Source organism: Macaca mulatta, chromosome 20, assembly GCF_049350105.2.
Source record: "Macaca mulatta isolate MMU2019108-1 chromosome 20, T2T-MMU8v2.0, whole genome shotgun sequence".
NCBI lineage: Eukaryota > Metazoa > Chordata > Mammalia > Primates > Cercopithecidae > Macaca > Macaca mulatta.
In genome coordinates this window covers 27,659,344-27,682,407 of record NC_133425.1, presented here as the reverse complement: position 1 = coordinate 27,682,407, position 23,064 = coordinate 27,659,344, and the positions used below count along the sequence as shown (strand labels likewise).

Sequence of the window (23,064 nt, the reverse complement as noted above, 5' to 3'; positions counted from 1 at the left end):
ACAGAGCTGCCCATTGTGCAGCCTGTGTCCTGGATGAGCTTGTGATTCATGGCAGATCCTCCACGGGAGCCTCTTTCCGAGGCTGTCCTTGGTGGTCTGTGATGGCTGGTTTCCATGACTATATAAGCTTCTAAATAATCTAGTGGGCCCCAGAAGGCTGATGGGCCTTGGCATGTCCCGAATGTAGGCCCTGACTTTGTAGATAGGGTAAGAAATTTAAAAAGACAAAACTTTAAAAAGACACTTTCAAAACAAACATGCCTGTAAAATGTGCTGTCACCACTAATGAAAATCATTTGGCTGTGTAGAAGTGCTACAGATGTTTCCAGAAGCCATTCTTGGGAATAATCATGCCCAGGTGGTCTTTCCTTCAGGACCACTATTCAAATTAGAATGTACTCAGGACCCTGAAGACACTGTTCTTGATCTATTAAAAAAACCAAGCAGGTGTTCTTTCCTCCCCCACCTTGACCCTTCAGTGTCCTGTTTACTTTTGTAAAAGCTGACGTTTTTACATTCCATGTGTCTGTCTTTAGGTGAAAGTCTAGTGAATCTGAAACTCTATTTTTGGGACATAGCTGATAATTCTGAGCTTCTCTCCCTAGAAGGATAGTGTGATTTATTTTTTCCTATAGGAAATACCACATACCTGCTTTCACTAAAGCCTATTTACTGGCAATTTCATAGAACTCGGCTCTTCCAGATCATTTGTAAATCTCATCCTCAGCACTGATCCTTGGCTTGTATTCCAGTGGCAAAACCTCTCAGGCCGGAGAAATCCTTATTTCCTGTTTTAAAACGAGCTCTCTCATCCATGACAAAGCATTCCCCAATTTTTGGTGGCTCAGAAGCCAAGTTTCCAGTGCAAAGGCTATTAACAAACGGAAACTCTGAGTACATTTTTTCCCCTGATTCCCATAGCCATTTACCCCCTCAAATAACCTCCATGCCACACCAGCCTTATGACCCTCAACAGAAACTGTGCCCTCTCATCCCCGATAGGCCCTGGGCCCTCCTTCATTTGCATTTACTTTCTAGCCCAGCCTTTAATTCTTGGGTCTCCTCTGGAGCCTATGTAAACGGGCACCAGCTGAAATTCTTGCTTACTCCTGGTGCTGCGACCATATATGACAATGGGATGCACATTTTGGCCAGCAGTGAGACCTGCAGTGTGGTTGAGGCCTGCAGTGTAGTTACCCAGCCTGGAAGGCTCCCACTTTTGCTTTTGTCAGAGCAGTTGGATTCAGAAGATCCTGTGTGCTTCGCATTGTTTCCCTTCCTGCTGCTGAGCCTGCCTCCACTTCCCTGTCAAGACCAAGGCACAGCTTGTGTTGCCGGGCCACGCTGGTTGCTGTGTGCTGCTCTGGCTCCTGGCAGGTAGTCCTTTGCTCCCTCTGTCTGTCTTTTCTACCATATGTAGGTTAAGAAATCCTCATTGGTGGTGTTCCGCTTACACAGCATTGATGTCTGTATGTGGCCCCAAAGCCTCCATTCTGTATGTGACTTCTGCCACTCCTCATTGAGATCTTCCTTCATTGAGACAGTGTTTCTCCTCTAGGTAACCCTTTAACTTTTCTGGGTACCCATGCAAACTTTCCTGTCTAAGGGATTATTTTGTCTACAAAATTTTATATAAGATTTTTAGACTTAAATTGTTTGTTCCTGCTGGGTTCGTTTATGATTTATGATTATGATTTGTTTGTTCTCTCAGAGGGAAATACCTGAATGCTAGTTTTTATACCTTCCTCAACTCCTCAAAAAGAGAAGACTAAATTATGTTTAAGATTTTTTTTCCCCCCTAGGGCAGTGATTTACCAAGGAGCTGTTCTTTGGATATGGCTTAAGTCATATCTAAACAGCTTTAGGATGACTTGGTTTGTGGAAGATAGGACTTTCATGTGGACATGGTGTTTTATGCCTCCAAACGTTTCAGCATTCTCATCTGAAGGTTCTACCTTGCAGATGTCCTGTGCTTTTAGGGGGAAATCTAAGCCTTGGCCAGACATAAGAAAGTGTGGGTGGATCTGAACAGCTTTTCACAGTGGGATGCTGGCCTGTCCCCTCAAGTCTACTTGATGCCCTGCGTGACTTTTGTGGTGGTGATAATAGGTTTCTAGGCTGGAGGAAGGTGTCAAGGTAGAGAATTTGACTTGGGGTATTTATTGCCCATGTGATTGTCTGCCTTGCAGATAGAACAGGAAAGAACCAGCTATGATTTTGATGAACATGAATCTTAGATGCACATATGTGCAAAGTGGAACTGTATGGAATTGCAGTTTTGTTGGGTCAGAAGTGATCAAGTGTCAACAGTTTCATATTGTTCAAACTCATAGTTTAAAACACACACCCAGCACTTCCAAGCTGTTTTTCATCCTAGGTACTGGATGCTAGGTACCCATAGTTTTCATCCTAGGTACTGCTCTTTGCTAGATGAAATAGGACAAGTTCAGAGGGAAGGGATCAGGATGGCAAGGATTCTCAGGAGGGTAATGAGGGATTACATCCTCAGGGCTATCATGTGGTCAGCAGGCTTTGGCTTGTTCTGTGTTCTACCCTCAAGGAGTGGGCCAGGGGTGATGAGCAATCACAGGGAGACATATTTTACCCGTGTTTGTGACCAAGTTGTCCAGAGGTGGAAGGGCTCCCTTGAGCTCCCTAGCATTCAGCCGAGGTCCAGGAAGAGGCTGAAGGGCCAGGTGTGCAGGGTAAGTGCTGGGCAGAGGGGAAGGCTTGGTCAGGGTGACTTTTAAGCTCTCTAGTAATTATCTATTAAGGACCATACTCAAATGGAAACTTGATTTAGGGTAGTGTTTTGGTTTGGTTTTAAAAAAAAATAACAGTGTTCCCTTTGCACACTTAAAATATTTCAGAAGCTCGTTCTCAGGCATTCAGCGGGTACTGAAGGGATTGGATACCATAGAGAAGTTAGAAACTGGTGGTCAAGGTAGAGCCTGGGGGGAGGTGGAGGTGCGAAATGAAGGTTGAGCATGCACAGAGCGCCAAGGGCTACTGAAGCAGACTCAGTGACCCCTGGTGTCGCTCTGAGAAAGAAAAGCTGGCCTCCCCTCTTTTTGGGCCTGTACTATGCCATACCCAGTGTCAGGTGTATTTTTCATAAGAGGTTATTCCCACAGAGCCCTGAGATCTGGTTGGTGTGCAGAGGAGCAGCAGGTTTTAGAAGTTGACCCTGGGAGTTGGTTGCATAGATGTAGCCTTGAAAATCCCATTGACATTCAGAGGGTATATAATTGTGGCACTTCAGTTAACTGAGAGATTGGGGCTCTCTCTGTAGCCCATGAAGTCTGTGTTCTCTTTTGCATAACCAGCGTGATGAAAAATCCCTCTCAGTGTGTTGTTTCTGTGAGCTCATCTGGCTGGGTGGGGTGGTCATTCTGTTGCTCTGGCTGGAGAAGCTGGCTTACTCCTTAGCTGCACCGACAGGCTCTGGAGGGGCTGCCTCGGGCTGGGAATCTTGTTCCTGTGCCAGGGCACTGCTGTCCTTGTGGAGTGGAGGAGGCAGGAGCAGGTGATTTGGGGCAGGTCAAAACCAGCCTTTGTCACTGGCCCTCTCTGTCTAAGGTCCTTCCATGTGTTACCTCTTCTTTCGTTCTCCTGCTCCTTGAGATGTGGCCCTCTGTCCGGTCTTCCAGCCTCCTGTCTTCCTTGGGGGCTGTTGCAAGCACTGTTGGCGGCGGATCGAGGCATTTGGCCTGCTACTTCATCTGCCACTTGCTTCTAGGTGTCCACCCTTCCTTTCCACAGGTGCCACCCATCCATGTTTACTGTCAGTAATACATGCCAGTATTCCCAGGGACCGGGTGAGGAAGGAAGCTGCCTGGGTCTCCCTGTCCTGCTCTAGTTTGCTGTCTGTTCTGTTGCATCTAAATCATTCATACATATACGGTCACTCACTCTGTACCAGCTGCTGTGCTGGCTGCTGGACGTAGCTGCTCACCACAAGGGATTTTGTAGTCGGTAAGGAGATGGTCTTGTAAATCATCAGTTTATCTCCTTATGGGTATGGGTGCCAAGGAGGAAGACAGGAGGGGTGAGGCCTCACAGAGAGAGGATGCCCCTGAGAGGCTGGAGGCTATCTATGTAGGAGCTTGCAGAACTTGGGTGGGCAGAGGATGAAATGATGGGCAGTCTAGGCAGAGGCACAGAGACATGAGGCTCTGGGGAATTAACCATTGGGTCTGGCTGACATAGTGGCATAGTAAAAGGTGTCGAGGCCATAAGAGACCTGAGTTGAAACTGGAGAGTCTAGGTTCTCCCCTTTTAGCAGGAGAGAGCCTCCAGAGGCTTCAGCACCTTGCTTCAGGGGAGCTGCAAGCTTAGTCTGGGCTCTGGGAAGCTGATTGTGGAGCACGGCGGGAGGAGGGTTGGTAATGACCAGTGTGAGTCTTGCCTCCTAAGAGACAGGAGAGAACTGAAGTAGGGGGAGGGAGCAGGTGTGGAAAGTACCTAGGGAGTGCTGGGATCGTAGGTGCCCTAGGAACAGTGCCCTAGTCGTGTTACCACCCCACCCTCACTCCTGCTGTGTCAGTGAGAAGGACTTGAATCAGACCTGCAGGTCTCTGTTCCGGCCTGAAAATTCTTACTGTCTTTTGTGACATTTGTGAAGAGAGGGATCCAAAAACCAAGGAAGTGACCAAATCAAGGGAGAATGTTTTGTCCTTCATCTTAGCATCCTCCTTGTTCAGTTTGAAGAAGCTGTATTGAAAAGTAAGGAAATTTCAGACCTTAGTAATTCACTAGTTCTTTGCTGTTTATAATAATTACAAATACTGAACAGTGTTCTGTACCTTGGAGAGTTATATATTTTAACGTGGCCCTTATAATAGTGATACTGAGGCTTAGGAGGGTTGATTGAGGCACTGAGTCCGGAAGTGGCAGGGAATCTGTGTCTTCGGAATCCAAGTCCCATGCTCTTTATTTCATACTGTGCCACCTCCCAGCCTTCAAGGGTGGAGAGCTGAGTATACCCCTCCTCTCTTAGCCAGGGGCAGGTCCTCACTGTTGGGCCATGGAAATTTCATTCTGAGATAGGGCCCTATGCCAAAGGAAACAGATTTGGAGTCACATAGACTCAGTGTAGAATACCAGCCTTGCCCCGGAAATGTGACACGTGCTGGGCAAGTGCTTGGGCCTCACTGGGTGTGCCTCCTTGTATGTAACAGTGGTGGTGTCAGGACCTTACAGGATCAAAAGGAATCAGATCAGGGGCTCCCTCCACGTTAGCACACACCAGGCTGTCTGCCCCTCCCCTCAACTCTGTCTCTGTCCCTGGCCTCTGGATCACAAATGTGTAGTGTCTGGTGGAGACCTGTAGTGTCAGGTGGAGACCGGGCCCAGTGCTCAGTACTGGGAAGTGGTCCATGGGTTGCTTTGTTTCGAGAATTGGTTTTGCTGGGTGTGGCTTGCTGGACGAGCAAGTATATGTAGAATCTAAAGCGTGGTCTTCCTGTGGAAAACTGTCTGGGGTGTTGTGTTCCAGGACACAGGTTGAACATCACAGCGGAGAACGACTGCCGGCGTCTGCACTGCTCCCTGAGAGACCTGAGCTCCCTGCTGCAGGCCGTGGGCCGCCTGGCTGAGTACTTTATTGGGGATGTGTTTGCTGCGCGGTTCAATGATGCCCTCACAGTCGTGGAGAGGTAGGCTGGCAGCTACCTTATGGAGCTGTTCCTTCTTCAGAGTTCAGCTTTACCTTCTTGTGTGAGGGGCAGCATATTGCCAAATAGCTTCCGCTCTAGGCCCGGGTAAATCTAGACTCTGCCACATACGAGCTAATATGGAACAAATTACTTAACCTCTCTGAACTTCAGGTCCCTCATTTACAATATGAAGTAGAAGTAGTTTCCTATAGGTTTAGTATGAGAATTAAATGAGATAAAGCACTTAGCACTGTGCCTAGCACATAACAAAACACCTGATAAGCTATTTAAGCTGTTGTTTCTTTGAAGATCTTGTGTATAAATGTAAACACAGTTGTAGACCCAGGAGAAACCAGGAAAGGTCAGTCTTCATGTCTTTCCTCATAGGATAAAGAGATATTAAGAAAGTCCTACTGATAAGGAGTCAACTCCACTGTCCAAGTAGGCAGCTAGATGCACAGGGTGGGGCTTTTTGTGTGTTTTTCCAGTCCCATTAGGGCCTCGAGAGTGAAAGCTGGGTAGCCTCCACGCCTGGCCCGAAAGGTGGTTCCCAGCCTTTCACCACTGGGCTCGTTTTCTTCTCCTTCTTCTTGGGTCTCATGCCAGGTTTACAGCTGCACTTGCTGAGGAACATTTGAGTCTACCCAGTCACCAGTCCCTCCTCCCTCTCTCCCTTCAAAAAACCCAAGATGTAAGTGACAGGACATCTAGATCATTTAAAGGCAGCTGTTGAATTGGTTAGATCAAAACTGAGTAGATGTGGATCCAGCCCAAAGCCAAGATACCTGATGCTTCGACTGGCCCAGCAGCCGCATCACTGGTGACATGCAGAGGAGAAGTGAGCTTCAGGAGCCTAGGTGCATGCATGCCGGACTTCACTGCCACCTCTTAGCTGAAAAGCAGAGATAGCCAAGGGGCTTAAATCCCTTAAAAGCCAGATTCATATTAATAATAATAACAGCACACAGTAGTAGGACATTTTTTGTGTTTTTGCACATGGTCTTTCATTTTATTCTGTACTTTGAGATACAGGCATTGCTGTTTTATTGTTGAGTACATTGTGGCTCAGCGATGTGAGTGCCTTGCCTCGGTTCACACAGTCCTTGAGAGGGAGAGTGGATTTTAACAGTTTCCTGGGTCCACATGTTGTTCTCTTTCCAAACCACAGTGGTTCCTCCTCTTCTTCTTGTGCTGGGCCCATTTGCACTGAGGGTTAGCAGGGATAAGACATGTTTTTCTGTCTGAAATCCAAAGATAAGTCCATTATTTGAATTTACTCTGTTAAGCAGTATAGATACATCTGTCAGTCAGCCGGGTGCAGTGACTCATGCCTGTGATCCCAACACTTTGGGAGGCTGAGGCGGGCGAATCACCTGAGATCAGGAGTTCAAGATCAGCCTAACCAATATGATGAAACCTCATCTCTACTAAAAATACAAAAATTAGCTGGGCGTGGGGACATGCACCTGTAATCCCAGCTACTCGGGAGGCTGAGACAGGAGAATTGCCTGAGATCGCGCCGGTGCACTCCAGCCTGGGCAACAAGAGTAAAACTCCGTCTCAAAAAAAAAAAAAAAAAAAAAAAAATATATATATATATATATATATATATATATATCTGTCAGTCATCTCAACTTTGTAGTGAGATGATGTCTCAAAGATCCTGAATCATTTGATAGGTTCCCTATCTTTCTGCACTGCTTAGATTTGCAAGCTCAGTGCTTAAACATACTTGCTATTAATATTTTGTCTTCATTTAGATTAATATATGAGAGAAGGCTCTTGTTATGACTGTGTGACCTTAATAGCCAGTATGATTAGCAGTGTTTTCATTTATTGGTTATATAAAGCAAAGCTAATATTAAAACTGCTAAACACACATTAAAAGATGTTTGGAAATGCATTTTTAGTGTAGAACAGGATTTAGAGTTAAACACCAGGTGCATATTGGTATATTGTTTTCTGATAACTGTTCTGATCACGAGGACTTCGTGGGACTTCGGGAACCATAGTCTTTTGCCCTCACTTTCTTGACTGACGGAAGTGCTCCTTTTTGAGGGCTTTCTCATTGCTCCCCAGCAATCAGAAATACAAATACAAGTTTGTATTTGTAACAAGTTCCTTAGTTGATTGTTATGCTGGGACAAAGACAAACACTGCCTTCCCTGGCATCCGCTTCCAGGTTTCCACCCAGAGTAGGCAGAGAGAAACTAGCCAGGTCTTGGGTTTTTTCCCCTTCACTCAGAAAGGAATGTCTTTCAACTCCAGGCATCGTGGCTCACCTGTAATCCCAGCACTTTGGGAGGCTGCGGTGAGCAGATCTCTTGAGTCCAGGAGTTCAAGACCAACCTGGATAACATGACGAAACCCTGTCTCTACTAAAAAGACAAAAAAATTTAGCTGGGTGTGGTGGCATGCGCCTGTAGTCCCCACTATGGGAGGGGGCACTGAGGCAGGAGGATTGATGGAGCCCGGAAAGTCTAGGCTGCAGTGAGCCAAGATCACTACACTCCTCTGGCCTGGGTGACAGAGCAAGACTCTGTCTCAAAAAAAAAAAAAAAAAAAAAATTAGAAAGGAATGTTGTTTTGTCTGTAATGAAAGAGATATTTCCCATTTCCTACTAGATAGAGCTATTAGTTATTATGTTTAATGCTCGTTAGTATCCAGTGAGCCCTTGAGCAACCAGTGGGCTCAACAACTTGCTTCTGAAAGAATTGTACTTGAACATAAAACACTTCCACCTATTCTGGAAACATTTGCTCCTCTCATCTCCCTCCTCTAAAGTTTTATCAAACATTTTCAGATTTGAAGAAAAGTTGAAAGAATTGTATAGGGAATACCCATATACCCACCACATAGATTCTTTGGTGGACAGTTTGCTCTATTTTCTTTATTATATATCAACCCATCTGAAATATTTTATTTTAAAAATGATTTTAAATAAAAACTAAGACAGTTTTATCATTATCAATTTTATAGAAAAGCCCATGCCATCCTATTTCGATAAACTGCCAAAAGAGCAGGTCTGCTTTTTTTAAAAAACAAAACAAAAACAAAAACAAAACAAAACAAAAAAAACCCACAGGATTTTGGTTTCGTTCTATTACCCAGGCTGGAGTGCAATGGCATGAACCTGGCTTAGTCCATCCTCAACCTCCTGGGCTCAAGCTGTCCTCCCTACCTAGCCTCTTCCAAGTAGCTGAGACTACAGGCATGTGCCACCACATCTGGATAAAATTTTAAAAGACAGGGTCCTACTTTGTTGTCCAGACTGGTCTTGAACTCCTGGCCTCAAGTGATCCTTCCACCTTGACCTCCTGAAGTGCTGGGATTACAGGACTTCAGGCATGAGCAACCATACCCTGACTGCTTTTTAAAGACTATTTTTTATTCTCCTGATTTATAAAACATTATATATTAATTGTAGACAATTTGGAAATGCAGAAAAATAGAGAGAAAAAAATCATCCATAATCTACCCACTCTATCCTTCCCCTAAAACAAGTGGTACCAATAAGCATATTCTGGTGAAAATTCTTACCGTCTATCTTCTGTTAATAGATGAACATTCATGATATATTCTGTATATATATTTAGTACAACCATGTCATGTTTAAAACATCCTGAATATTTATCATTAAGTATGCCTCTAAGTGTGGTTTTTATTGTATATATTGTTTTCAAAATTTTTGGTACTTTCGATAAGGCTTTAGTTAATATGCTTGTTTATAAATCTTTATGCATATCTTGGATTATTTCCTTGGCATAAAATTGAAGGTCTGGTCTTGATTCTTTTTTGTATATGGAAAAAGTCTGCCCTTACACTCTTTGTTGGTACCAGCCTTGTCTGTTTTGTCTTAGTTCATAAGCTGAATGTTCTTGTTTACCTGCCTCTTTGCCAACAGGTTGGTCAAAGTCACTCTGTACGGATCTCAGATAAAATTGTACAACATTGAAACTGCTGTGCCATCAGTACTGAAACCTGACCTCATTGATGTGTAAGTCTAGAGTTTGATGTTTGTGCATTTTTAGGAAAGACCTTGCCCCCAATCTCCAAATGATTTTATTGAGAACAAGGAACAGTAGTGGCTGCCATGAATTGGGAAAAAACTCTTAAACTGCAAACCTAGAAAGAGAGAGAGATTTTTTCACTGTATGTCTGGGGCAGAGGTGGTTGGAGAAAGTGGAATTAGGTAAGTGAGAGCTGGGATGGAGATTCTATGGAGTAGGCATTTCAGGAGGAAAGAACAGTACAGCCGAGACAGTCACACAGGCAAGAGGTGGGTACTCTGTGTGGTGCAAGAAGAGACTGGATAGGTCTGTTGGGACTAATGGGAAACACCTGAAATGCCATCAGTCTTTCCTGTAGATCATTGACTGAAACTGTAGGATACTGTAGGATGCAGAAGAATGTTTGCGGAACACGGTTCTCGGAGGTTCTGATTTTAGCAGAATGGCATAAGGCCATAAGGCTCAGGTATTTGCATATTAAACAAGAACCCCAGCTTATTTTGAAGCAGGACATCTGGAGACCACACTCTCTACAGAAACTCTGCAGATAACATGGGATGCTATTAGGAAAGTGACATATGGAAGGACAGGGACTGGAGATGGGCAGTATCCCAGAGATTTCACTGTGCAGAAGGCTTGCTTTAGACGAGAGCAGGGGGTTGGCAAACTACGGCCTTTACCAAATCTGGCTTACTGACTGCTTTTGTAAATAAAGTTTTATTGAAACACAGCTACATTCATTTACATATGGTCTAGGAGTGGTTTTGCACTACAGCAGCAGAGTGGAGTAGCTGCGACAGAGTGTTTGTATGCCCTACAAATCTGAAAATATATAAACTCGGGTTTTTACAGAAAAGGTCTGCTGACTCCTGCTGTAGAGCATTCTTGAGCTGCAGATTAGATAGACGATGGAAAGAGAATCTTTCTTACTATGGTGGTTTTAAACTTTTAAAAAATATATTGCTTTCCCTTTTGAGAATTTAGAGAAAGTTGTAAAGCGTCTCCCAAGAAAGATGCCAGTTTCCTTATAAATACAACAACTTGTACACATTTTGGGAGTTTCAGAGCCCCTCCTTTCAGCCTTGAGGAGCTCTACAGATGTGCTAGATTGACTGAAATTCTTACTCCTAAGGCTGACTTTGATGTCCTTTCTCCTTATTTTGGTATTTAGAACTTAAAGGACAACATGATTCTAAATATAAAATAAAATTTTAAATGTAAAATACAAAATAACTGTGTGGTCACTATGAATTTCAAACTTTCAGTAACTATATTTTCTTACTTTAAAGTACTAGTCCATTTTCTTACCCAACTTCTTATTTTGAAAAAGTTCAAACCTATAGAAAATGGGAAAAACAGGGGAATAAGCACCCATGGACCCTTAGCCTAGAGTAACCAATTATAAATTGGCTTTTGTTTCTTGTGCCCTCTCTGCACACAATACATGACTATTATTATTATTATTTTGCTGAGCCATTTGAAAATAAACTGCATCGCTGAGTGTGATGACTCATGCCTATAATCCCAGTGCTTTGGGAGGCCGAGGCAGATGGATCACTTGAGGTCAGGAGTTCGAGTCCAGCCTGGCCAACGTGGTGAAACCCTGTCTCTACCAGAAAATATAAAAATTAGCTGGGCATGGTGGCACTTGCACCTGTAGTCCCAACTACTTGGGAGGCTGAGCTGGAAGAGTCACTTGAACCTGGGAGGCTGAGATAGCACCACTGCTCTCCAGCCTAGGTGACAGAGTGAGACCCTGTCTCAAAAAAGAAAAGAAAGAAAATAAATTGCAGACAACATGTCACTTCACCTGTAAATCCTTCAGTGTGTGTATCCTAGAAATAAATTCATTCAGCTCTATAACTATGATACCATTATCAACCCTCACATAATTTAATACATACAATAATGTCATCACTTCTATAGTCCATATTCAAATTTCTTCAGTTGTCCCAGGAATGTTTTTGTATCTTTTTTTTTCCCTTGAATCCAAAGTCTAATTAATCATGAGCCACACATTAAATGTATTTCCTGTAATCTAGCACAGTTCACCCACTTGTGTTTGTATGTCTGCATGTGCATTTGTGTGTGAGAGTGACTGAGGACCTTTTGCAGATCCAGATCTTAATTTTTTAAAAAGCATGTCCTACAATCTGGATTTGTCCAATTATTTCCATTGTATTAGATTCAGTTTAAACATTTTTAGCAAGGTTACTGCATAGGCAATGATGTGCCTTTCCTCTTGCATCATGTCAGAAGGCTCTTAATATCAAATTTCCTTATAATTGTTGATGCTGAGTTTGATTTTAAAATGGTGTCTAGGCTGGGCACAGTGGCTCATGTTTGTAATCCCAGCACTTTGGGAGGCTGAGGTGGGATGATCGCTGGAGCCCAGGAGTTTGAGAGGAGCCTGGGCAACATAGTAAGCCCCTGTCCATTCCCCCTGGAAAAAAAAAAAAAAAAAAAAGTCGGACATAGTGGTGCATGCCTGTGGCCCCAGCCACTTAGGAGGCTGAGCCAGGAGAATTGCTTAAGCCCAGGCAATAGAGGCTGCAGTGAGTTATGATCATGCCACTGCACTCCTGCCTGGGCAACAGAGCAAAACCCTGTTTCAGCAACATAAATAAGTAAATAAAGTGGTATCTGCCTATATCCTAATTTTGTCCACTGAAAGGTCCTAGAAACAGTGATACTCCAGTAGCAATTCTACCCCTTTTCCCCAGGTCTTAGTTTTTCAAATCCGTTCTCCAGAGCACCTTGGAGAAAAAAGCTCAAGTCTGGGGCAGGGTGATGTTGGACAGTCTTGCCAAGTCAGCAAGTAAGGAAGTGCTCAGTGACTGTTGAGAATATGTGAAAAGGATGCAGGGCCCAGCTTGAAAGGGTTCTTCCTGGTCAAACTTGACAGTTCAGTCATCAACAAAGAATAAGTACAGTAATGAATTATACCAGTTTGAATGAAAAGAATCTACTAATTCAAAGTGATTAACAGGCTAGGCCGGTGTAGTGCCTCACACCTGCAATCCCAGCCCTTTGGGAGGCTGAGGCAGGAGGATCGCTTGAAGCCAGGAGTTTGAGACCAGCCTGGCCAACATAGACCCCGTCTCTACAAAAAATATGAAAATTAGCCTGGCATGGTGGCGTGGACCTGTAGTCCCAGCTACTTGAGAGGCTGAAGCAGGAGAATCACTTGAGCCCAGAAGGTTGAGGCTGCAGTGAGCCATGATCATGCCCCTGCACTCCAGCCTGGGCAACAGAATGTGACCCTGTCTCAAGTAAACAAACAAACAAAAACTCAAAGTGATTAACAAAGGATGAGAGGAGGGGAAGCTACTTTTTAGAGAAGAATGCCAAGTAATGAGGAGAAAAGGAAAGATAGAAAAATTACCAATTCACAACCACCACTGTAATACTGATTTAGGCAGGGATCGTTAATAAATGCCCAAACCATGAGGAACACTGTCTTTGTGTCACCTCATAGTAGTATCACCTTACAGCTTACTAATTATTGCCAAAAGGTAATTACGTTTAGGTATGTTAGAAGGCCTGGTGTTTTGAAACTCTGAGACAACTGTCTCTCCTTGTTTAAGATTGATTCTTTATTATATTTGATGAATTGCATACTTTTTTGATACATATTTTGTTGCATGTACGATGCCGTCAGTACAGCCTTTGCTGAAACCAAACATAGTCTTTGTCGCCTCAGTTATCCCCTAGCCAGGTAGAATATATGGTGCGGTGGAAGCTTAAACTCCAAAATCTGACATCAAAGCTCTGTTTATAAAGCTGTCATACCTGGTAGTTGTCTATGCTTTAGTCTGCAGCTATGAATGTTAAATTTGTACTAGTTCTGGAATCAACACATGATCACTTAAGTTCTTTGATTTTGCTTTTATAATTTACCTTTCTCTTAGGTGAGCGTGTGTCACAGAAAGATTGAATAAGATTCAGTAGACATTGACTAACTGCCTTCTGTGCTCTAGTCAGTGGTGGCAATGTTTAAATGATGAATATCTTAGTTTTTAGATTCTACGTGAACCAGTAAATGATTTCTATGCTGTTGCCCATGTCTTAGAACAGCAAATGCAGTGGATGCAATTCTTACCTCCTATGAAAACGAGTTGAACACTAATATATTTTCACCTTAACCTTTAAAATCACATCATCTTTTCTTTCTGCAGGCATGCTCAGTCCCTGGCTGCGCTGCAGGCTTACTCTCACTGGTTAGCACAGTATTGCAGTGAAGTTCACCGGCAGAACACGCAGCAGTTCGTGACACTCATCTCTACTACCATGGATGCAATCACACCGCTAATCAGCACCAAGGTCTCGAAACAGCAAAGCCTACACTTTTTATCTGACTCTGTCTCTCCTTTTGTTCCTATACCCGTTTACTAGAAAATCTAAATATGACACAGAGTTAGACCCATAAATCTTTCTGCTGTTATGCACCTGTTTTATTTCATGTTCCTTTTTAGTTGTAGCCTACCTGCATTCAAATACAACTTTACTTTTTTAGTTATCTGAGTTCCACATGAATACATGCTCACTGTGAAAAAGTAAAATATTGTTCAGATTTCCAGACTGAAAAGTAGTGATACCTCTGAAACCTTTTCCTTCGCGCGGTAAGCACGGTTGGCATTGGTTGTGCAGGCACACCTCATTTTATTGCACTTCCCTTTATTGCACTTCACAGATACTGTGTTTTTTTACAAGTTGAAGGCTTATGGCAACCCTGCATGAAGCAAATCTGTCAGCGCCATTTTTTTTGACAGCATTTGATGCTTCCATGTGTTACATTTTGGTAATTGTTAGAATATTTCAGACTTTTTTGTTACTATATCTTACAGTGATTTGTGATCAGTGATCTTTAATGTTACTATTGTAATTATTTTGGAGTGCCACAAACCAAAGCCTGCAAACTTGATTGATATGTGTGTGTTCTGTGTGTGTTCTGACTGCTCCACTGATTGGAGGCTTCTCCATCTTCCTGTCTTTAGGCCTCCCTATTCCCTGAGCCATTTAGTAACCCTACAATGACCTCTACGTGTTCAAATGAAAGGAAGAGTCACATGTCTCTTACTTTAAATAAAAATCTAGAAATGATTAAGCTTAGTGAGGAAGGCATGTCAAAAGCCAGGATAGGCCAAAGGCTCTTGAGCCAAACAGCAAAATTGTGAATGCAAAGGAAAAGTTCTTGGAGGAGGTTACAATTTCTGCTCCAGTGAACTCATGAGTGATGAGAAAGCAGAGCAGCCTTATTGTTATTGATATGGGGAAAGTTTCAGTGGTTTGGATAGACCAAACTAGCCACAACATTCCCTTAAGCCAAAGCCAAATCCAGATCAGGCCCTTCAATTCTGTGAAGGCTGAGAGAAGTGAGGAAGCTACAGAAGAAAAGTTGGAAGCTAACACAGGTTGGTTCATGAGGTTTAAGGAAAGAAGCTGTCTCCAGGATGAAGCAACAAGTGCTGATGGAGAAGCTGCAGCAAGTTCTCCAGAAGCTCTAGATGAGATCATTGATGAAGGTGGCCACACTAAACAACAGGTTTTCTGGGTAGATGAGACAGCTTTATACTGGAAGAAGTTGTCATCTGGGACTTCCATAGCTAGAGAGGAGGAGTCAGTGCCTGGCTTCAGAGCTTCAGAGAACAGACCAACTCTCTTGTCAGGGGACAACTGCAACTGGAGACTTCAGGTTGAAGCCAGTGCTCATGTATCATTCTGAAAATCCTAGGCCCTTAGGAGTTATGCTGAATCTACTTTGCCTGTCTCTATAGATGGAACAACAAAGCCTTAATGACAGCACATCTGTTTACATCATGGTTTAGTGAATATTTTAAGCTCATTATTGAGGCCTGCTCAGAAAAAAAGATTCCTTTCAAAATACTACTGCTGATTGGCAATGCACTTGGTTACCTAAGGCCTCTGATGGAGATGTTCAAAGGTATTAGTTTCCATAGTTCCCATGCCTGCTCACACAACATCCATTCTGTAGTTCTGTAGCCCATGGGTCAAGGAGTAATTTTGGCTTTCAAGTCTTATTATTTCAGAAATACATTTCATAAGACTATAGCTGCCATAGATAGTGGTTCCTCCAGTGGATCTGGGCAAACAAATTGAAAAGCTTCTGGGAAGGATTCACCATTCTAGATGCCATTAAGGACATTCATGATTCACGGAAGTAGATCAAAATATCGGCATTAATAGGAGTTTGGAAGAAGTTGGTTCCCAGCCTCATGGATGACTTTGAGGGGTTCAGGAATTCAGTAGAGGAAGTAACTGCAGATGTGGAAATAATAAGAGAACTAGAGGTGGAGTCTGAAGATGGGATGGAGTTGCTGCAATCTCAGGATCAAACTTGAACAGATGAGGACTTGCTTATTATAGACGAGCAAACAAAATGGGTTTTTGAGATGGAATCAACTGGTGAAGATGCTGTGAACATTGTTGGAGTAACTGAGGATTAGAATAACACATAAACTCAGTTAATGAAGCAGTGGCAGGGTTTGAGAGGATTGACTCCAACTTTGAAAGAAGTTCTACTGTGGGCAAAATGCGATGAAACAACACCGCATGCTCCAGAGAAATATTTCTTGAAAGGAAGTCAGTCGATGCAGCAAACTTCATTGTTGTCTTATTTTAAGTAATTGCCACAGCCACCCCAACTTTGAGCAACCACCACCCTATTCAATCAGCAGCAGTCACCTTCAAGGAACACCCTTCACCAGTGAAAAGATTCCCAATCTGAAGGCTCAGATAATTGTTAGTATTTTTAGCAATCAACTTTTTAATTAAGATATGTACATTGTTTTCTTAGACATAATGGTATTGCACACTTTATAGACTACAATATAATGTAAACAAAACTTTTATATGCATTGGGAAACAAAAAAAAAGAGTGTGCCTTGCGTTATTGTATAGTTTGCTTTATTGTGGTGGTCTGGAGCTTGAACCTGCGGTATCTCTGAGGTACGCCTGTATATCCTTCCAGACTTGTTTCTCTTTTTATGTAATAAGTAATAAAAAGTTTGTAGATAGCTAGAGATATAGCTGCTTTTGCCTAACAGTATGCCGTGGTTTTCCTTTACATATGTAGAGCAACTTCAGATTTTCAAAATGTCCAATGCTTTTTTTGGGGGGGGGGTGGGATGTATAATAATTTTCCTATTGATAGAAATGAGTTCCTTTTATGTCCATCTTACATATGCTGGTGGGCCTGTAGGATAGATTCTTGGAAGTGGAATTACTGAGTCAAAGGTTATATCCATGTTAAAACTGGACAGATTCTATTATGTTATCCCCCAAGTCTGCTATATTACTAGAGCATATATGTGCTTATTTGAATGTTTTTGTAGTTTTAGTCATACATAGCATTTTATACATTTTAAGCAGTGTATTGTTTTAATAAGAACAATGTGTTGCTTTCCATAAATTTATGTTGTATTTATAATTATAACTTTGAAAATAGTCCCATCCCATCAGGAATATGTTTCATGATTTTCCTAGCCATTGCTGGACTTCTAGGCTGCCTTCCTTAAAAAATAAAAAATCATTACCAAGAATTCTGAAATGCATGCATTCATGAATGTAGCTTTACCCTTTTAGGTAATCTTCTTAGAGTAAGTGGAGATTTAGGGTTAAAGATTAGGAATATTTTGTGGCTCTGGGAAATCATAGTAATTTTTTTTCCTTAAGTAATTCTGCCTGCCTTGACTTTTTGGTGTGCTGTTTTTACCTTAGTCTTACCAGCATTAGGTCCCATCTGTAACACATTTTCTCCTTTGCTAATTTGAAAGCAACAGTGGTAATTGAACCAAGTATTTGATAGGCATGCTGAAGGGAAAGCAGTAGGAGAGACTGGCCTGAGTGTTAAGGCACAGAAAGGTGGGGGGTTCAGGGAGATCATGGCTCTGCTGGAGCAAGAGGAGTGAGGTGAAGAATCCCAGGACCTGGATGACATGCCAGGGAGTGTGCCAGCGAGTGTGATTTAATAGCTGATAGGGAGCCACTGCAGACTCGGAGCTGAGAAGTGCCTGAGTTCAAGGCTGCTGGTGACTTTGAAGGAGGAACGGGAGGAGATGATAATGGCTGTGGCAGGAGCTGTGGACATGACAGAGAAGGTGGCTTCTCTTGTGAATCATCACAGGAAAAATTCTTGAGCTAGATAGAGCTTAAGTGGTGTCATTGGAAACCAAGAACCACACGAAGCTTGTGACTGCCTCAGCAAAGTTGAATCCCAGTCTCACAGGGATGGGGTGAACTGACGTGCCCTCTTCCCTCTACAGGTCCAAGACAAGCTGCTGCTATCTGCGTGCCACTTACTGGTCTCACTGGCTACCACCGTGCGGCCCGTCTTTCTGATCAGCATCCCTGCAGTGCAGAAAGTATTCAACAGAATCACTGATGCCTCTGCCCAGCGACTTGTCGATAAGGTGAGGCCCCAGAGCTCCCCTGGGGTCCCCAGGGCTGTGTGGCTGAGACCCGAGGAAGCTGAGGAAGAAGAGTCTGGCCTTTGATTTTGTACTCAGAGCTTACAGGCTGTGCCAGCATAGACGGATTTCTTATGTTTGTGGCACTGACACAGACTCAGTGATTCTCATCGTGCCCATTGTAAGGCAGGCAGTCAGTGTGCTGATTCAGGCATGGAAAAGCACCTCCCAGTGTGCAGAAAGGTTTTGCTGTTTTGCAGCCTGGTAATTTCGGCCAGTGTTGTGAGTGTTCTCTTTGCGTTCTTTCTGATTCAAAGCAGTCTGATTTTTGTTGTCACTGTTCTGTGTGTTCTTTGGGGTTGAGAAGTGTCAGGCAAGTGCATTTTCTTAGAATCCTCAAAGGAGGCTCAGGCTAGAAGTTTAAAAACTACCTAACAGGAGGAGGGCAGGAAGGCTTGAAGAGGGTATCAGAGAGCACCAGGATGTGATTGCATTGCTTCTGACCTCATGCTAGGGGCGTGGATTGTCATGGATTCTCCTGCAAGTCCTGCTCTAAGTAGCTTCTCGGAGGACTCAGAAGCCACCAGCTGAGCAGTGCCTGAGATGCTGTGTCTGCAGTGTGATTTCTCCCTCTCTAACACTTGAAGTATCAGATTAGAGAGGAAACGAGAGCTCCAGAATAATGATTGAGGTTGGCTCTGGGTTATGCTAGACCTAGACATGGTGCTATTACTTCATTTCATTTTCCTCCCTAAGTTGCCTTCCAGTTGGACCAAAGGCCCTGCCCAGGTTATAAGAAACAAGCCTGGGAGCTAGGGCTCCAGGTGTGCAGCCAGCAGATGCTGAAGGCTGTGTCGGCCATGCCGCTCCACTGTCTTTGGTTCTTTGACCTCTGATGGATGCCTTTGGGGTCTCTTGTAGGCCCAGGTGTTGGTGTGCCGAGCCCTCTCTAACATCTTGCTGCTTCCGTGGCCAAACCTTCCAGAGAATGAGCAGCAGTGGCCTGTGCGCTCCATCAACCACGCCAGCCTCATCTCTGCACTCTCCCGGGACTATCGCAACCTAAAGCCGAGTGCTGTTGCCCCACAGAGAAAGATGCCACTGGATGACAGTAAGTGACCCCTAGGCTGGGACAGCTGGGGAAGGAGGTAGGCAGGCATTGTTCTTTGTGGCAGATGCGATTTGCCCCGGAGGCTCCTGAGGTAAATGTTTTCTGTCCACAGTCCCATAGAGGCTGAGCAGGAAGTCACACTCGGGAGTGGAATCCTGCTACCTGTGGAATTCAGCAGCCAGACCTATTTCCTGAATGCAAACTGTCCCTTCTCTTATTTAAAATGTAAAAAATTCTGGAGCCCTAAGAAAAAATGGAAGACACTGGTGATGGTGCCTTCTGTCTATAAAATACATCTTCAGGTGGTTATTGATCTATTTCAGATGCTTGTGTAGGCAAGCAGGGCAGTTCATCTCTACACGCTTGGAAAATGTGCTCAAGAACTGTTTTTCCAGATTGGTTTCAACCTTTTTCCAAATACAGATATTCCAGAGGTTTTGAAAGAGCTTGGTTTCTTAAAAAATGACACTTGAAGTTTGCTTGTTTATATTAAAGAGGGGAAAAAAGTGATTAAGGAGAAGTAAGGCATCTGATTTCTCAGAAATACCTCTTTGAAATAACAAATAGTACCGAAATATTTTAAAAATACCATCTCTTCCCAAAAAGAAAATAGAATGTTATTAGATGGTGCCACTTATGGAATGTCAGCAAAAATGCTTTGTGAAATGTCAGAAGTTGTAATAAATACAATACTCTTTAAAAAACACTACTTTTATAACCAGGAAGATTAACGTATGCGCATTGTACAAATATATTAAAATAGAATAATACAAAGAAGGAAAAAGTAACTCCTAAATCTGACCAGTTTTAATATTTTAGAAAGTAACCATTTTAACCATGCTTCCTTCTTACCTTCCCTTTTCTATTTTAAAATAGGCTTCATGGTTACATAACTGGATGAGAGTAGCTGACATTTTGAGGGTATACTGTGTACTAGGCTCTTGCCTTGGTGATTTTATATCTATCATCAAGTCTCTGGCTATGCCAGCATCAACTTTTGAAGCTGGTGTTGGTCTGTTCCTGGTTCGAAGTATTTTTCAAAAATCAGTAATTCGTTCAGTTCTCACATTAGCCTTATGATTTCAGTACTGTTATGATCTTGATTGATGATTAGCGTGAGGAAGCTGAGGTCTAGAAAATTAAGGAACTTGCCCGGGGCTTGCATCCAGCTGTTGTGGAGTCACGCTTTATCATGTGTAATGGTCTCCTTTCTGCACTTTATCTTACATGGGAGTTACGTCGGTCTGCATGGGCGAGGATATGCTCAGTGGTAACAAACAACTCCAAAAGCGTAGTGGCTTAGTACAAGAAGAAAGAGGATTTGTTGTTCATGCTACATGTCCAGCTTGGGTCACGCAGGGTGGGGAGGTCACACAGGGACCCAGGCTGAGGAAGGCTCCATTTCAGTGTGTTCACTCTGGAAGGGATTGTGGTGAATTGCGTAGTGGTTCTTAAAGGTCTTGCCTGAAACTAACATATTTCTTCCACCTCTGTTTCCTTGGCCAGAGCCAGCTACGTGGCCTTGGCTTAACTCAGGGCAGGGAAGTGTGATGCCACTGTGTGCTGAAAGGGTTTGCAGTGTAGTATGTGAATGACGTCTTCACTATGCTGACTGTGTGCAGGCACTGGGTTGAGCACTTTGTATACATTATTTCATGTAACTTCCTGTGTAACCCTGTGAGGTGTGTCTTATCCTCATTCCACAGTGTCTTGAAATGAAGTTTGGAAAGTTTCATTTTTCTTATCTTGACTTTATACTTTGAAAAAAAAATTCCAAACCTACAGACTAGCTGAAGGAATAAGAAAACAACTGCATCTCTCTCACCCAGATTCACTAATTGTGAATGTTTTGCCACATTTGTGGTCTTTTCTGCAACACACTTTTTCTTAAAAGCCAGCTGTTTAAGTTGCAGATAATTGACACTTCATCCCTGAATCCATAACCTTTGTATCTATATAGAACAAGATATTAAACGTTGTTACAATAATGTTATTTAACATGTAGGCACATTAACACTTTTCCCCAGTTGTTACCAAATTGTTCTTTTTTGCTTTTAAAAAATCCAGGATGTGATCTAGGACGGTTTCATTGTGTTTGGTTGTTATAACTCTGTAGTCTCCTTTGGTCCAGAAGAGCATGCCCACTTTTTGTCTTTCGTGACATTGGCATTTTTGAAGCATCCAGGCCTGTTTTCTTGTCACATGTCTCATAGTCTTGTTTTGCCTGATTGTTTCCAGTAGGTTGTGGTGTAGTGGTGCATATTCGTGTTCGCATTTCCTCTTGCGTTGTTTCTGTTTGTTCCATCCTTGGTGATGCTCAGTCTGGGCGCCTGATGGGAGTAGGGCCTGCCGGTCTGTCCATTGGGAAGGTGCTTGGCAGGTGTCATTGCTCAGGACTGTAGAGAAAGTGGGCCAGGTCAAGAGTTGGACTTGGGTGTGAATGGCTCCAACTCCTGTGTTCTGCACCACTTTGCCGCATTGCCTCTTTCTTCTTGAAACCTCCCCCCGCCCGCCAAAAAAAGAAAAGAAAAGGAAAGAAAAGAAAAAAGGTTCTTAATAGTTTTATAATGTCCTGTCTCATGGAAGTAAAGCAGTTACCTACTCATTCTCCTATTATTACATACTTATAGTGCTTTCAATTTTTGACTTGTACATTTTTTAAAAATACATCTTTTGTCCTCGTTTGAATTTCCTTAAATGCCAGAGGTCAGATTTTGGTTTCTTGACTGTTGGTTTTTCACCCTAAACTGCTTCCCCTGTTGCCTGTGCGTTCTTGAGGAAGTGGCTGCCCTGAGTGCGGTTTCCTGGCTTAGTGGAAGTCCACATGCTTGTAGTTGTGGATGACTCCCTCCTCAGCAGTGTGGGTGAGCCTTTCCTTTACTCTCCAGTGTCACTGTGATGGGGGACCAGGCCTGTGACGAGAAGCGTCTTCCTTCATCCTCAGCCCTGTGAGTGGGGCAATGCTCTCTTTCCACATTTTCAGATGAGGCAGCAGCAGGGCCAGGCCTGCCTCCATCCACCTCCTGAGCATGTCTTCTTTCTGCCGTATCCCCTCCTTAAAGCTGCGGCAGTCCCACAGAGGCTGCTGAGCACTGGGGTTCGGAGGACCCAGAGAGTGCTCCAGGTGGGGGGCAGCTCTCAGCCCAGCTCTGGCTCAGCCTCTGGCGTTCGCCAGGGTTGAATCTGCTAGGCTCAGGCTGAGCCATGGGTGTCACCTTGGGGAGGTTGGTAGGGGACTCTGCATCTTAAGGGGGTGACTCCACTCGCTCTGGGAACAATGGCAGCATCCCCGTCCTGGACCTTCTTAGATGGCTGGCACACTGCTAGCATCGTTCAGGACCTTGTCTCTAATCCCCACTGCGGCGCTGCCAGGGTGGGGTTGTCGGCTCTCCCAGATGGATGAGGGTCTTGCCCACGGCACGTAGCCTTCAGATGATCACCTGTGGTTCATAGTCAGGGCTCTCTGACCCCTGGCCTGTTTGTGGCCCACTACATCTGTTTTCCCTGTGTGCCAAATGGAGTCAAAAGTCATCTCAGGGTTAGCATTATATATTGTCAATAACATAATAACAATAATTATATGCCTTATCAAGCTACAAACCTAATAGGCCAAAGATGGATCAGGCAGGTTGTTCCTGCAGCCAGCACCATTACATGTGCATGGCAGGTGTTTGTGGGATTACTGGACTGGAGTAGTGTCCCACTGAGGGACAAGGTTTGAGCTGCATGTGTCCATCCTGGCCTGTGACCTTATGACACTCATTTTCTCACCAGTCTATTCACCATCTTTTAGATTTGATTAAATCCAAGGCACCCAACCTGGGGGTGCATTTATTTATCTTTTTTCTTCTGTGGA

At 43.6% G+C, this 23,064-nt stretch overlaps 1 protein-coding gene across 12 annotated transcripts in view; it reads left to right on the top strand.

Annotated features, from left to right (window-relative positions):
* The window catches only part of XPO6 (exportin 6), a 117,519-nt gene that overhangs the window by 83,839 nt on the left and 10,616 nt on the right, over positions 1-23,064 (top strand). For all 12 annotated transcript variants that reach the window (XM_077985659.1, XM_077985655.1, XM_077985654.1 and 9 more), the window contains 5 exons: positions 5,498-5,657; positions 9,563-9,655; positions 13,847-13,991; positions 17,954-18,100; positions 19,019-19,208. In XM_077985659.1, the coding sequence (XP_077841785.1) occupies positions 5,498-5,657; positions 9,563-9,655; positions 13,847-13,991; positions 17,954-18,100; positions 19,019-19,208 (735 nt within the window). The remainder of the gene's footprint in view (positions 1-5,497; positions 5,658-9,562; positions 9,656-13,846; positions 13,992-17,953; positions 18,101-19,018; positions 19,209-23,064) is intronic.